Here is a 13,863-nt window from a genome sequence, read left to right on the forward strand (position 1 = left end):
CACCTGTAATTGACCTCTCACCTCTGGTGCCGGGTCAGTCCTGGTGTTGTCGTCCAGGATGCTACTGGTCCCGGGGTCAAGTAGGGTCGAGTCGCCATCTTTGGACGGAGTGCTCAGCCCCTCCAAACTCTCCATTAACAACTTCACATCCTTCAAAACTGGACAGAACATCAGCAGAAAACCCAGCGTCAGTTATCAAACCCTCAATATGTTGTTGACACCTAGATTACTTCCTAACTCACTTAATCTAACAAAAACATTTACTGAAGTGCATGACTACCACTCAGATTTCAACTTCACAAAAGTTTTTTTGTCTCATAAAAGTTGCTCTTTAAAAAGATGCTGCACAACAGTTACATTATGGTAATGTTATTTGGTTGAGGTACCCCTTGAAGGAGGTGCCAAATGGCTTACCGTGGGGTGGCACGTTGTCCTGTGTGCTGGGGGAATCAGGAGCCCCAGCCAAGGACACCTCCATTCTGACTGGCGACCTGTTGGGGGGGAAGGAGAAATCCGCAGCCTCAACCCCAGGGGCCGGGGACCGCAGAACTCTGCGTCTGTGGGGGCTCTGCCACTGGAGCTCAGCCCCATGTAGAGAGAAACTCACACCTGGAAGAGAGATACAGAGAGAGAGAGAGAGAGAAAGACTGAGTGAGAGAGAGAAAAAGAGACAGTGAGAGAGAGACAGTGAGAGCGAGACAGTGAGAGAGAAAGAGACAGTGTGAGAGAGAGACAGTGAGAGAGAGACAGTGAGAGAGACAGAGAGAAAGAGACAGTGTGAGAGAGAGAGACAGTGAGAGACAGTGAGAGAGACAGAGAGAAAGAGACAGTGTGAGAGAGAGAGACCGTGAGAGCGAGACAGTGAGAGCAAGACAGTGAGAGAGAAAGAGACAGTGTGAGAGAGACAGTGAGAGATAAAGAGACAGTGTGAGAGAGACAGTGAGAGAGACAGTGAGAGAGACAGTGAGAGACAGTGAGAGAGACAGTGAGAGCGAGACAGTGAGAGACAGTGAGAGAGTAAGAGACAGTGAGAGAGACAGTGAGACAGTGTGAGAGACAGTGAGAGAGTAAGAGACAGTGAGAGAGACAGTGAGAGAGAGACAGTGAGAGACAGACAGTGAGAGAGAGACAGTGAGAGCGAGATAGTGAGAGACAGTGAGAGAGAAAGAGACAGTGTGAGAGAGAGAGAGAGAGTCAGAGAAAGACAGTGAGAGACAGAGAGGAGAGGGAGAGAATTCATCATATAATCAACCATCAGTGAAGTCTGAGGCCCCACATTTAGTGGAAAACAGAGATGACAGAAAAGAGGGTGAAAGGTATTATCAGAGCTCAGTAAATAAAGTAAAATAAAACCCACATAGTTAAATAAAGGTTCAATAAAATAAAAATAACCTAACAGTAAGGGAGCTGGAACATTTACGTTGTAACGTTTGAGACCTTATCAAACCTTCAGGAGACATCCTCTGTTGGTTAGGAAATGGGAGATGGGTGAATCCAGAGCCTTATATAGTAGGGCTGGGAATTGCCAGGGAGTTCACGATACGATGTTATCATCTCGATACTTAGGTGCCGACATGATAATGTATGGCGAATCTCACAATTCTATATGTATGGTGATTCTATATGCATTGTGATTCTATATGTATTGTGATTCTATATGCATTGTGATTCTATATGTATTGTGATTCTATATGCGATTCGATACTGTGATTTTATTGCGATTCGATACTGTGATTTGATTGTGATTCGATGTTTCAAACATATTGCTCACCATATGTCTGCTGCAGAGAGACGAGCGCCAGCCATGACAAAACTAGTTTTGATCAGTCAGGGAAATAAAAGTGCTGAAACCATGTTGGCTTACTGTTTAAAAAGAAGAGGAGGTAAATACCAGAGTTTTGGCACAGGTTGGCCCACAGCCGATAGCGTTAGCTAACGCTACCTATAGTAGCAATTAAAAAAATAATACTTTGTGTCAAATATTGATATAATATTGTCCCAAAATAATACACCCCCCCATCACTATTATACAGACATGCAAATCATGAGTAAGCTTTACAGTGGCCCCAAAGAAGATGTAGAGATATATCTTCTCTATACAGTCGGGTCTGAAATGATTGACACCCTTAATAAAGATGAGCAAAAAAGACTGTGTAAAATAAATAATACAAACACTCAGCTATATTGTTTGCACATTTTTGTTGTTGATACTAATGCAATTGATCAGAGAAATACTTTGTGTGCCCTGAAGTGATCCTGTGCGCCCACTGAGATGTGCCATTATCTAACATGGCCTAGTGAGTAGGCTAACAACAACCCCTCTGAAGAGGTCTGTGACCCACTCTTCCATCTGACGAGCCTGGGCTCTGGGGAAGGTCGTCGCTGGTCTGAATGCTGAATTTCCCTTTGTGACAGCTCCGCGACTCAGCAGAATATTTCGGAATATTTCGGAATATTTCTGCTGAGCCCCAGACATAGGAGTGCGAGGGAGAACGCTCAACGCTCACGCCCTTCCCGCAGTGGCTGAGGTATTGAAATAACAGCAGGTAATAAAACCACCATGAACTCTTTCTTCCTGGATGAAATCGATGGGCGGGTTCCCTCAATGACTTCAGTTGTAATAAACGTTTCACTCAGCCATCAGCTGCTAGGAGGTATTTTATAGCGTGAGTAGAGGTTACTGCAGCCCCAAAGGAGATGTGAGTGATAAAAGCTAGGGCACTATAGAAATCGAATGATTCCATCACATTTGAAAGAGCTGTCTAACGCAGCTCTGCCGGTCTGAATTGACACATCAAAGCATATCATTTGCACACTTTAAAATTCCATCTGTGCCCATCAAAATCCAAATGACCTGCTACTTCCAAACACGAGGTCTATATCGTGCTGTTACCACGACTACCACAGTACCCTCTAAATTCAAGATTAAGCATAAGTCACAACATTGAGAAAACCACTTTACATTTAAGATATACTTTACAGGATTTATATTAACTAGTCAGTAGATTAGACCCTGGAAAATTATAAATATTGAACATGACAAGATGATTGGCCTACTAATAGACCATTAGGTTGATCCATGTTGGATGATAAGATATGATATAAGCATAGAAGCCTAGGTGTCCATAGAGAAACATAAAGCCAATCAATAATTAACAACAGTGGTTTTGTTGCCTCTGAGTGACCACTGGGCAGCAGCACACACACATTTTAGTCATTTAGAAGATGCTCTTATCCAGAAAAACTTATAGTAGTTAGAGCATACATTTTGAATACTTTTCCCATTCTGGTCCCCCATGGGAATCAAACCCACAACCCTGGCGTTGCAAGCGCCAAGCTCTACCAAGTGAGCCACACACACACACACGCACACACCCACACACAACTTGTTTAGAGACACTGAAAGCACAAAACCCAAACTGATTTACACAGAGTCAGACAGTCACAGAGAAGAGTCAATGAGCATATCGGCCACAATCCTGACCCAAGGTACACACACAAAATGCCAATTGTCATCAATCCATGCCATAAGAGTGGAGGCCAAGTTGGTGCTAGCATGTTACTATGCTAGCTATCTCAGGAGGATGTTCAGGCTAAGCTAGTTGGTTTAAAGTAGTTTTCCACACAGAACCATTGTACAGTCACAAAACACATACTTCTCCTTTTCACTGAATAGTAGTATCAGAAACTTCTGATTGATAATAAGAAGTACATCACATTCAGGTGTGATGCATCACATCAACAGCTAATTACAGGACAAATAGAGTGGCTCGTGGGAAAAGTCTAAATGGGATCCTTGGGATTTCCCAACTCTGAAGATACCCCATTGAAGTTGAAATTTTAAACAGTTAATGGTTAGAGTAAGGGCAGGGAAGTTCCAAGGATCCCAGATAGCACCAACAGTGGCTCATGGCCTCTGCACATGAACAGGTAGCAGTCTTACTGTTATTAAGTTATTGGCACGTTATTATGAGTGTTATTAAGTTAGTGATCGAGTCTCCCACATGGAGGGAAAAATAGGTTTTATTCCTCCAGGAATGGGGAACATTACCAAGATGCAATGGAGTTAGCAGACAGCAAAGCAAAGTATTAAGTTACATTCAGTGGATGTAATGAAATTACACTCAGGAAATGTAACATGGGACTAAAGTGATTCTTAGGTGACATTATTTGCTAATCTGTGAGTAAAGCTGCACCATTTAGCTAACATGATTAAGCTACAGTGGCGACAAACATGGTCTCTTTTTGTTTTCTTGAGTGAGGCAGCTCCAAAATGTAGGTGTTTCAGCCTAGGTCAGTGCTTTCTGTGGTGGTGGGGCGAGCCAGCAGAAAATAGGAGCATTTCGCCGTGATTGGCTCAGTGTTCAATCACTCATGGGGACACTACGTCATCGCCAAGTTTAGGTCCATAGTAAGAGTAGACATCCAAAATTTCAGCCCTTAGGGTCCTGCCATAGAGTTATATTACAAGTCTCAAGATCATTGGCCACAGATAAAATGACGTCAAATCACGTTATATGTACAGTAGCTTTGATTGGACTGATCATGATTGGACTGATCATCATCTTACTTTGAAAGTCTTAGCTAGCAAGTCAGCCCCATGAATCAAGTCAACAATCTCCTGGCAAATCATTTTTAATCGTTGTCATATGAAGAGAAATAATGAAGAGAAATTATAGATAAAACGAATCAGTGCTCATCGGCCATTGGACATAAAGATTACACAACAAGTTGGAAATCGCAAATTCAACAATGAGTGGTTTGTAAGAAATCAGTGGCTGACTGCAACATTGCAAAGCAACCCCTAGCCTGCTATTCAATGGAGTGGCTGTGTTTTTTTTCCAGAGTTCCCACCATAAATCCAGAGAATGCCAGACTTTGATGACAAAATTTGCCCACAAAGGACCGCCGCGCCACCTTCACAAGGTGAGTCCAAAAATGTTTTGTATGCTGCTGCATAAATTATGTAATATGCAAGGGAGATATGTATACTGTAGCTAAGAACGTAATACTAAGTGTATGTTGTGTAGTAAGCTGTTAGTAGCCCATGTCCCTCACCCTAATCACTTGGTTAATTTTCACCAACACGGTAATGTAAACACATCGTTTGTGGCAGGTGTGTGGTTATTTGCTAACTTTTTTGTACAGTTTTGACAGTGCTACTGATAGTAGTGGTGGCGCTTGGCTTGCACATGCAAATTCAGCACACACAACATTCTGTAATAAAATTGTGTTATTTGACGTGTCAAATGAAAAGCTTATTTAATGCGTCAAATAGTGTTATATGACGTGTATATTTTTTGACACGCAAAGACCCAAACGGCGTTCAATGTGCCTCACCCTAATAATTTGGTCTATTTTCACCTCTTAATTTTGCCTACTGTGCACAGTAGAGAAATGTAATAATTTAATATTTGTCATGTCCTGACCATAGAGAGCATTTATTTTCTATGGTAGAGTAGGTCAGGGCGTGACTAGGGATTGTTCTAGTTTATATTTTCTATGTGGGGTTCTAGGTTTATTTTCTATGTTTGTGATTTGTATGATTCCCAATTAGAGGCAGCTGGTAATCGTTGTCTCTAATTGGGGATCATACTTAAGTAGCATTTTTTCCACCTGTGGGCTATGGGATATTGTTTATGTTTAGTTGCCTGTGAGCACTGCACTGTCGTCACGGTTCGTTTATTCTTTATTGTTTTGGTTTTTTCTAAGTTTCACTTTCTCTAATGAAATATGTGGAATTCTACGTACGCTGCGCCTTGGTCCGACCATTATTACGAACAACGTGACAATATTGTAAGAGCTTTCATTGTCTATGTGCCCCCTTTATTTATCCTACGGTTCTGACTTGTTGTACAGGGAGTACACTGTAAGAACGGCCCATGTTCTGAATTCTGTCGCTGTACATTTCAAAAGTGCTGAACAAATAGTTATATTGACTACGTCCGTCATCGCTCGCTCATTGATGTCTTAATCGAAATTACGGATTGCCTCTTATCCGCTTGTCGTCCTCTTATGCCATAGTTTGTACAACTCAATTGTCAGTAGAAACCACATTTGTTTAAGCAAGTCATCCATATCAGCTATGTTTTTTTTAAATGGCAGAAAATGAGGCTGAGTTAACTTTCTTCGCTGCCAGACAAGGCTCCGCTGAAAGCCAGGTGTAGCAGTGGTAAGGTGTTGGGACTGCTGTTGGGACTCTGCTGTTGGGACAGCTTTATGTAGACCCTAACAGTTTGTGGGCACCGTTTGTCACCGTTACAGTGCAATTAATGTATTGTTTAGTGTTGTGTTGTGTAGTGGCTTTTCTGGCATGCATCCCACATTTTGTTTTGTTTGCCCCACCAAGATTTACCTGCTAAAATCGCCACTGTTTAGCTAACATGATTTAGCCTGGCTCACAATTCACAGCAAATTTTATTGGTCACATACACATATTTAGCAGATGTTATTGTGGGTGTAGCGAAATGCTTGTGTTCCTAGCTCCAACTGTGCAGTAATATCTAACAATTCACAACAATAGTGTTTCCTACAAAATAATAACTCTGTCAAGAGTCAAATAATTTTGGAATCTCCAATCATTTGTAACATAAGCTACTGGTGAGGTCACCTCAGCCTTGACAGCAGAGGAAAACAGACAGAGCACCGAGATATTTTGGGATGGACGCCCATTTTTGGATCTGAATGTCTGAAAATGGTGAACTCGTCAAAAACTAGACCACCTACACAATATATTTATCATGGAATCTACAAACAATCTAAAACTGTTGAACAGGACAGACAACAGCAAATGTTGCATGATACCCAGTCATACACACCGATTAACCAACAATCTAGGCTACATGAGAATATTTAAAATCAGAAGTAGGGTTAAAATAAATAGTCAAAGTTAGAAACCCTCTAGTTTCGGTTGCCTTTCAAATAGCTAGTTAGCGGAAATAATTATTGGGTACAATAAAACTTTTGTTGAATATTAAGATGTTTTGCAACAAAGTGCATGAACTCCTAGTTATGCTGCAAAAATTACTTTTGAATTGAATGAAAAATGCTACAGTATAACAGTGTTGATAGTTGATTTGTAACCCTGAATCATAACCACTGATGATTATCAGTAGAGAAATCTTTTTTTGCAAAAAAATATTCCCCAATGAGATCGCTAGCGCCTCCTCAGTTCATATGACATAACCTTGCCTTAGCATGACAGCTCACAGTAGGCTAGCTGGTTGGGTAAGTGAGCGGAAAATAAAAAGGGGGAGGGGTTGCCATGGGGACCAGGTATCAGGAAGACAGAGGAGGGTTCTGGACCATTACACCAGCACAGTCAGGGGACAACAGACCTCCAGCTCCGTCAGGCCCCGGGGCAACACAATTGCTGTTTCACGCCTGCCAGATGGGCAACAGAGCTCTGACCCACTTCTCCTTCCCTGAACCATGCATAATGGAGGAGTGTTACACTTAGGACACACAGCTCATTTACAACCCCCGGAGTGAAACTGTGTGGGAGTGAGGGCAATACGGGAGAGACAGAGGGAGAAAGAGAGAGAGAAGGGGGGAACGGGAGCTAAGGAGAGATGGGAGAAAGAGGGAGAGAGTGTGTGTGTGTATGCGCGTGTGAAGGTCAAATGCCTGTACGGTTCAGGAACACAACAGTGTGAAAAGAGAACAGAGATGATAGACAGTAAAAGAAGAGTACATGTGGGTCATAGCATATGAGTGAGGGACAGAGAAAGAGAGAGATCGAAACAGAGGGTGGGGGGGGGGGAGAGCGACAGAGAGAGAGAGAGATTACTGCAGCAAAACCACTACAGAGGGGGAAAAAAACACTGCTGTGGGTCTAAAACAAGTTGCCTGCAGCACTCACCATGCGAGGTGGAGAGGGAGAGAGCTTCAACCCCTCAGAGGGCAACAGGAGGAGAGGACGACACAGCCCGGGGGCCGACCCAGTGGAGGCTCCGCAAGCGCTACAGTAGCTACAACTAGCTAAACTTGGCTCCCGTACGAAAGCCCGCAGGAGGAAAAGGACCTTCTGCAAAGGCAATCAGCTGCATTCCCCATGTTTACCTCCACTCCCGAGCACCGCAGTGCTCTGCTCTAGCTTCTGAGCTCCCTCACACACAGACACAAACACACACACTCTGCTCATCCCCAAAACATCCCTCAGATTATATAACCCTCTGTCCAGCCGGCACGAGGCACAGCTCAGGAAGAAACAGATGCAGACCAGCTTAGATCCTCTCTCAGGGAAAAATACAAGCAGAATGTTTATGCAGAGAGAGGGAGAGAGCGAGAGCAAGAGAGCTGCAAGACAATCAGTATTCTTAATCAGTTATCCCCGTCAGCCAATCCGTGGGAGAGGAGCTATGAGGGTAGCCAATCGGAGCAGGGCTGGCTCTATCAGTGTGGTTGTTGACCAAAGGAATGACAGTTGCTGCTGCTCTGGGTGTCAATGTGTTTTTTAAAGCCAGCACCTCACACACATGCACACAAACACATTGGTGCACACACGCACACAAATACATAATTGTTGTGTACAGTGTGTATATTTTAAAGGAGGAATCCCTTAGAAAACTCTACCATTAGTTACCCTACTTGCATGCAACACTCAGAGTGAGTGAAACGCTACTGCAAATTAAACAAACCCTACATATATAATAGCTGGCTGCTTTCCAAAAGTGTGTTTTCAAAAGTCTGTTGTATGCTTTACCATGTTAGTAACACTATTTTTACAATTTGTTTTCAGGCAGGATCCAACTGGAACACAGTTTGCTAACCAGTGGTGTAAAGTACTGAATTAAAAATACTTTAAAGTTCTACTTAAGACTTTTTTGGGGGTATGTGCAATTTACTATTTATTTTTTTGTCAACTTTTACTTTTACTTCACTACAGTCCTAAAGAAAATAATGTACTTTTTACTCCATACATTTTCCCTGATACCCAAAGTACTCGTTACATTTTGAATGCTTAGCAGAACAGGAAAATGGTCAAATTCACACACTTATCAAAAGAACACGTGGTCATCCCTACTGCCTCTGATCTGGCAGAGTCAATAATCACAAAAAGCATAATTTGTAAATAATGTCTGAGTGTTGGAGTGTGCCCCTGGCTATCCATACATTTTTAAAACAATAAAATGGTGCTGTCTGGTTTGCTTAATATAAGGAATTTGAAGAGATGTATACTTATTTTAGCAATTACATTTACTTGTGAAATTAAGTATTTTTAGAATGAAATACTTTGACTTTTATTCAAGTAGTATTTTACTGGGTGACTAACTTTTACTTGAGTAACTTCCTATTAAGGTATCTATACTTTTACTTAAGTATCACAATTGGGTACTTTTTCCACCACTGGTGCCAACCAGAAATACACTGTGTGTGTATGTGTGTGTGTGTGTTTGGTTAGGTTTTGTGATGTACAGTATGGTATTTCAAATATTAGATTCACAGTCAACCAATAAGGTGGAAAGCATCCACATATTATTTCAAAAGGTCAGTGGTGGGTTGTTCCACCTCAAAAAGCACAAGAAAGAGGATTTACACCCACCATCTCAGATTGTTCTGAAATCGTTTCTGTTGTTAGAAACATAAGCTTAGCATTCCTGCAACATTATTTTGTTGAGATATTAAGCTAATTGATTGCACCCAAATTGGCCATTTTAAATGTATACGATTCATATAATATTCAATAAATATAGTGCCAAACATCCAATTTGGACCAAACTTTTTTCTAACAATGAGTTAGACATGAGGAATCCAGAGAAATTGTCAAAAGCCACTCACGGACCACCAACACCCCACGCCAATTTATTTGAGTATTATATGAATCCTATAAATTAAAAATTGCCAATTTGGGTGCAATCAATTAGCTTAATTTCTCAGAGTTCAAATTATATTTCAACAAAGTATATTTCAACAAAATAATGTTGCAGGACATTTGATCTGTTTCTAACTACAGAAATATTTTCAGAACAATCTGAGATAGTGGGTGTCATGGCTTGCTGAAATGACATGGAATGATCCAGGTGTGTTCATACTATAATGTGATTCCAGGATACTCTCTTCTGTGAATCTCAGAACCAACAGAATGACTCGATATAACTCATCACCATTGGCACTGATAAACACTGTACGGGCCTAACTCCAAAAAGCACAGACACTACTCTCATTATCACTTGAATCAGCACATCTATCCTGAACAAAAATATAAACACAACATGTAAAGTGTTGATCTGATGTTTCATGAGCTGAAATAAAAGATCCCCGGAATTTTCCATATCCACAAAAATATTATTTCTCTCAAATGTTGTGCACAAATGTGTTTACATCCCTATTAGTGAGCATTTCTCCTTTGCCAAGATAATTCATCCACGTGACAGGTGTGGCATATCAAGAAGCTGATTAAACAGCATGATAATTACACAGGTGCACCTTGTGCTGGGACAATAAAAGGCCACTCTAAAATGTGCAGTTTTGTCACACAACAGAATGCCACAGATGTCTCAAGGTTTGAGGGAGCGTGCAATTGGCATGCTGACAGCAGGAATGTGCACCAGAGCTGTTCAGTTCTCTACCATAAGCCACCTCCAACGTTGCTGAGAATATGGCAGTACGTCCAACTGGCCTCACAACCGCAGACAACGTGTAACCACACCAGCCCAGGACCTCCACATCTGGCTTCTTCACCTGCGGGATCATCAGACCAGCCACTTGGACAGCTGATGAAACTGAGGAGTATTTCTATCTGTAATATAGCCCTTTTCTGGGGAAAAAACTAATTCTGATTGGCTGGACCTCGCTCCCCAGTGGGTGAGCCTGGCTCCCCTGTGCCCCTGCCCAGTCATGTGAAATCCAGAAATAGAGCCTAATGAATTTATTTCAAATGAATAACTCAGTAAAATCGTTGAAATTCTTGCGTTTACATTTTTGTTCAGTATACATCTCCTGATGGCTCTCACTACTGCCATCTACACCGATTACAGTCAACGCCAAAGGTTCTAAGCCGTTTCTAGACCGGGTTTTTGTGACCAAACCACAGAGCTGAGATTAGAATGAAGTCAGGGTTCAAAGTTGAAAGGTGAAACCTTACTTGTGCTGCTGTCGCTGATGGTCTCTTGGCTGGCGCTGCAGAGGGATGATATAGGGTTGATTGACAGGGAGGCAGGACAGGACACTGGCTCTTGGTACTCAGGGAGTTGCGGGGCTGCGGCAGCGGAGGCCTCGGAGCGAACCCCATCAGGACTGTCACACAGGGGGTGACCTCTGGAAGGGAATGGACTGTTCCAATGAGAGATACCAATGGCCACTTGGCCCCCGAGATCAAACCCTGTAAGGAATATTAATATCTCAGACTGAAAGACTTTCTCAAAACATAGACTCCCTTCCTATAACACATAACCCTGGAAAGCATGTGAATGTGAACACTTGTCCTTGCAACTTGCATACTTAGTCTATTTCTCTTACAGCAATGTCAGGGTTCTTTGAAAATCCTTGATATTGAATAGATCCCAGAAAGGCAGACATTGCAGAAAAATCCCATTCCTTGAAAAGGGAAATGAGTGATATTATTCAAATAATTTCCTGTTTCATAATGAAACTAAGGTTGTTGCTCTCTGGAGGATTGAGTTTCCACTTACGATTACATTTCCCATATCTCAGAAATTCAGGATTCCGCTTCCCTAGTTGAACCAATTTAGCAAAATGCTGACATATTTCGCTCTCCCAGTTCAAAATAAAAAATGGGGGGGGGGGGGGGGGGGGGCTATGTCCATAACAATACTGCTCTCTAGTGGTTGATGTTGCCAACTCCATGACTGTCCTTTCCGTTGTTTGATGAGTCCATCTTCGTTTCTCGTTTGTCCGTGGTCTACTTCCACATACATCTTGGGAAGTATCAGAACTAAGTATGAGGAGGCTACTTATGACAAAAAGTATGTTTTGACGGTTGACAACTAAATCTATATTAAAAGGTATGTTGTGAAACATTTCCACCTGCAAGCACCTTTGTGGAAGTCTGTCAATTCTGTAAAATCTGTAGAATTAAATAATAAAAATATGGTAACATTAATAGCATGCTGCATAGTGTACATTTAACTTGAATTGATTTAACAGAGTTTACTTTATGCATTTGACTTTCCTTTTGAAGCATACCACATGAAAGTTGCTAACAAACCCAACAATCCTCAAGACATTGTATGAACGCAAATGTCTCTGTCCACGCTCAATGGGCATCACACCAAAGAGCAAAGAGAGGAAGGCCTTCTTTAGCTTTTCTGGAAACACAACCCCAGCACATTATAAGATACACTTCAAATGAGTGGATTTGGCTATTTCAGCCACAACCATGGCTGGCAATCTCCATAGACAAACATTGACAGTAGAATGGCCCATCTGAAGAGCTAGTAGCCTTCTTATTAATGCTGTGTAAAGCATCAGTAGACAGTAATGCATAATTCATTGCATTTTTTATTAGGCTATACATTACACTGAAGCAAGCACTAAAATGGAATTAAGAATGTAGGGGAAAAATGTATCGCCTCTACGGGTGGCAACTATATTACTACTATTTATTCATTAACATAAATCTTTATTCCTATCATTGCAAATGTAGTGGGTCCCTGGGAAATCTCAACCTCCATTGCAACTGTATGCTACTTGAAATGCTATAGCATACAAGGTAATCCACACCTGCGTGTGCTTCAGGGTGCCCTCTAAAACCATCCATGCAATGAGCTGTTTGAATGATACAGTGTGTTCTAAGCAACATCTCTGTCGCAGTCATCATAAAAATAAATACCCTGCCTAGCTCTCTGAGGAACGTGAGGCCCAGATCACCACTGCCAGCACTTCCTGCCTCTTAGAGGGACCAAGGTACACTACAATGCAGGTGCCTAGAATTGGGCTAGATTTGTATTATTTTGTATTTATTAAGGATCCCCATTAGGCAGCAGCTACTCTTTCTGGGGTCCAGCAACAATAAATCAAATAAAATGTTATTGGTCTCATACACATATTTAGCAGATGTTATTGTGGGTGTAGCGAAATGCAAGTGTTCCTAGCTCCAACAGTGCAGTAGTATCTAACAATTCACAACAATACACAAATCTAAAAGTACAAAAATAAGTTGCATTAGGACAACATATTACATGACATTACATTTCATAACACTTTTCACAACACATTAAGTATGTTACCTCAGGCTCTACTCTACTCTACTACCACAAATCTACAATACAAAATCCATGTGTACTTGTGTGTAGAGTGGGTGTATTATCATGTGTAGGCGTGTGTCTGTGCCTGTGTGTGTCTCTTCACAGTCCCAACTGTTCCATAAAGTGTATTATTATCTGTTTTTTAAATCATCAGTTACAGTGCATTCGGAAAGTATTCAGACCCCTTCCCTTTTTCTACATGTTGTTATTCTAAAATATATTAAATTAAATGTTTTCCTCGTCAATCTACATATTGTAGCCCATAATGACAAAGCGAAAACTGGTTGACATTTTAGCAAATGTATTAAAAATAAAAAAACAGGGGTCCCGAGGAGCGCAGCGGTCTAAGACACTGCATCGCAGCGCTACAGATCCGGGTTCGATTCCGGGCTGTGTTGCAGCCGGCTGCGACCGGGAGTCCCATGAGGCGGCGCACAATTGGTTCAGCGTCGTCCGGGTTAGGGGAGGGTTTGGCCGGCTGGGATGTCCTTGTCCCATCGTGCTCTAGCAACTCCTTGTGGCGGCCGGGCGCCTGCAAGCTGACCTCGGTCGTCAGTTAGAAGGTGTTTCCTCCGACACATTGGTGCGGCTGGCTTCTGAGTTAAGCGAGCAGTGTGTCAAGAAGCAGCGCGGCTTGGCGGGGTCGTGTTTCTTA

At 42.0% G+C, this 13,863-nt stretch overlaps 1 protein-coding gene across 3 annotated transcripts in view; it reads right to left on the bottom strand.

Moving 5' to 3' along the window:
* Positions 1–13,863, bottom strand: part of LOC139565949 (anoctamin-4-like) — a 47,879-nt gene that overhangs the window by 26,795 nt on the left and 7,221 nt on the right. For 2 of the 3 annotated variants that reach the window (XM_071386659.1, XM_071386660.1), the window contains 3 exons: positions 11,087–11,323; positions 415–609; positions 22–158 (listed from right to left, as the gene is read on the bottom strand). In XM_071386659.1, the coding sequence (XP_071242760.1) occupies positions 22–158; positions 415–609; positions 11,087–11,323 (569 nt within the window). Of the gene's footprint in view, positions 1–21; positions 159–414; positions 610–7,861; positions 8,288–11,086; positions 11,324–13,863 lie in introns of those variants that run through there. The other variant, XM_071386661.1, reaches the window with a different exon arrangement.

The sequence above is a fragment of the Salvelinus alpinus genome, chromosome 37 (genome assembly GCF_045679555.1).
Source record: "Salvelinus alpinus chromosome 37, SLU_Salpinus.1, whole genome shotgun sequence".
Classification (NCBI taxonomy): domain Eukaryota; kingdom Metazoa; phylum Chordata; class Actinopteri; order Salmoniformes; family Salmonidae; genus Salvelinus; species Salvelinus alpinus.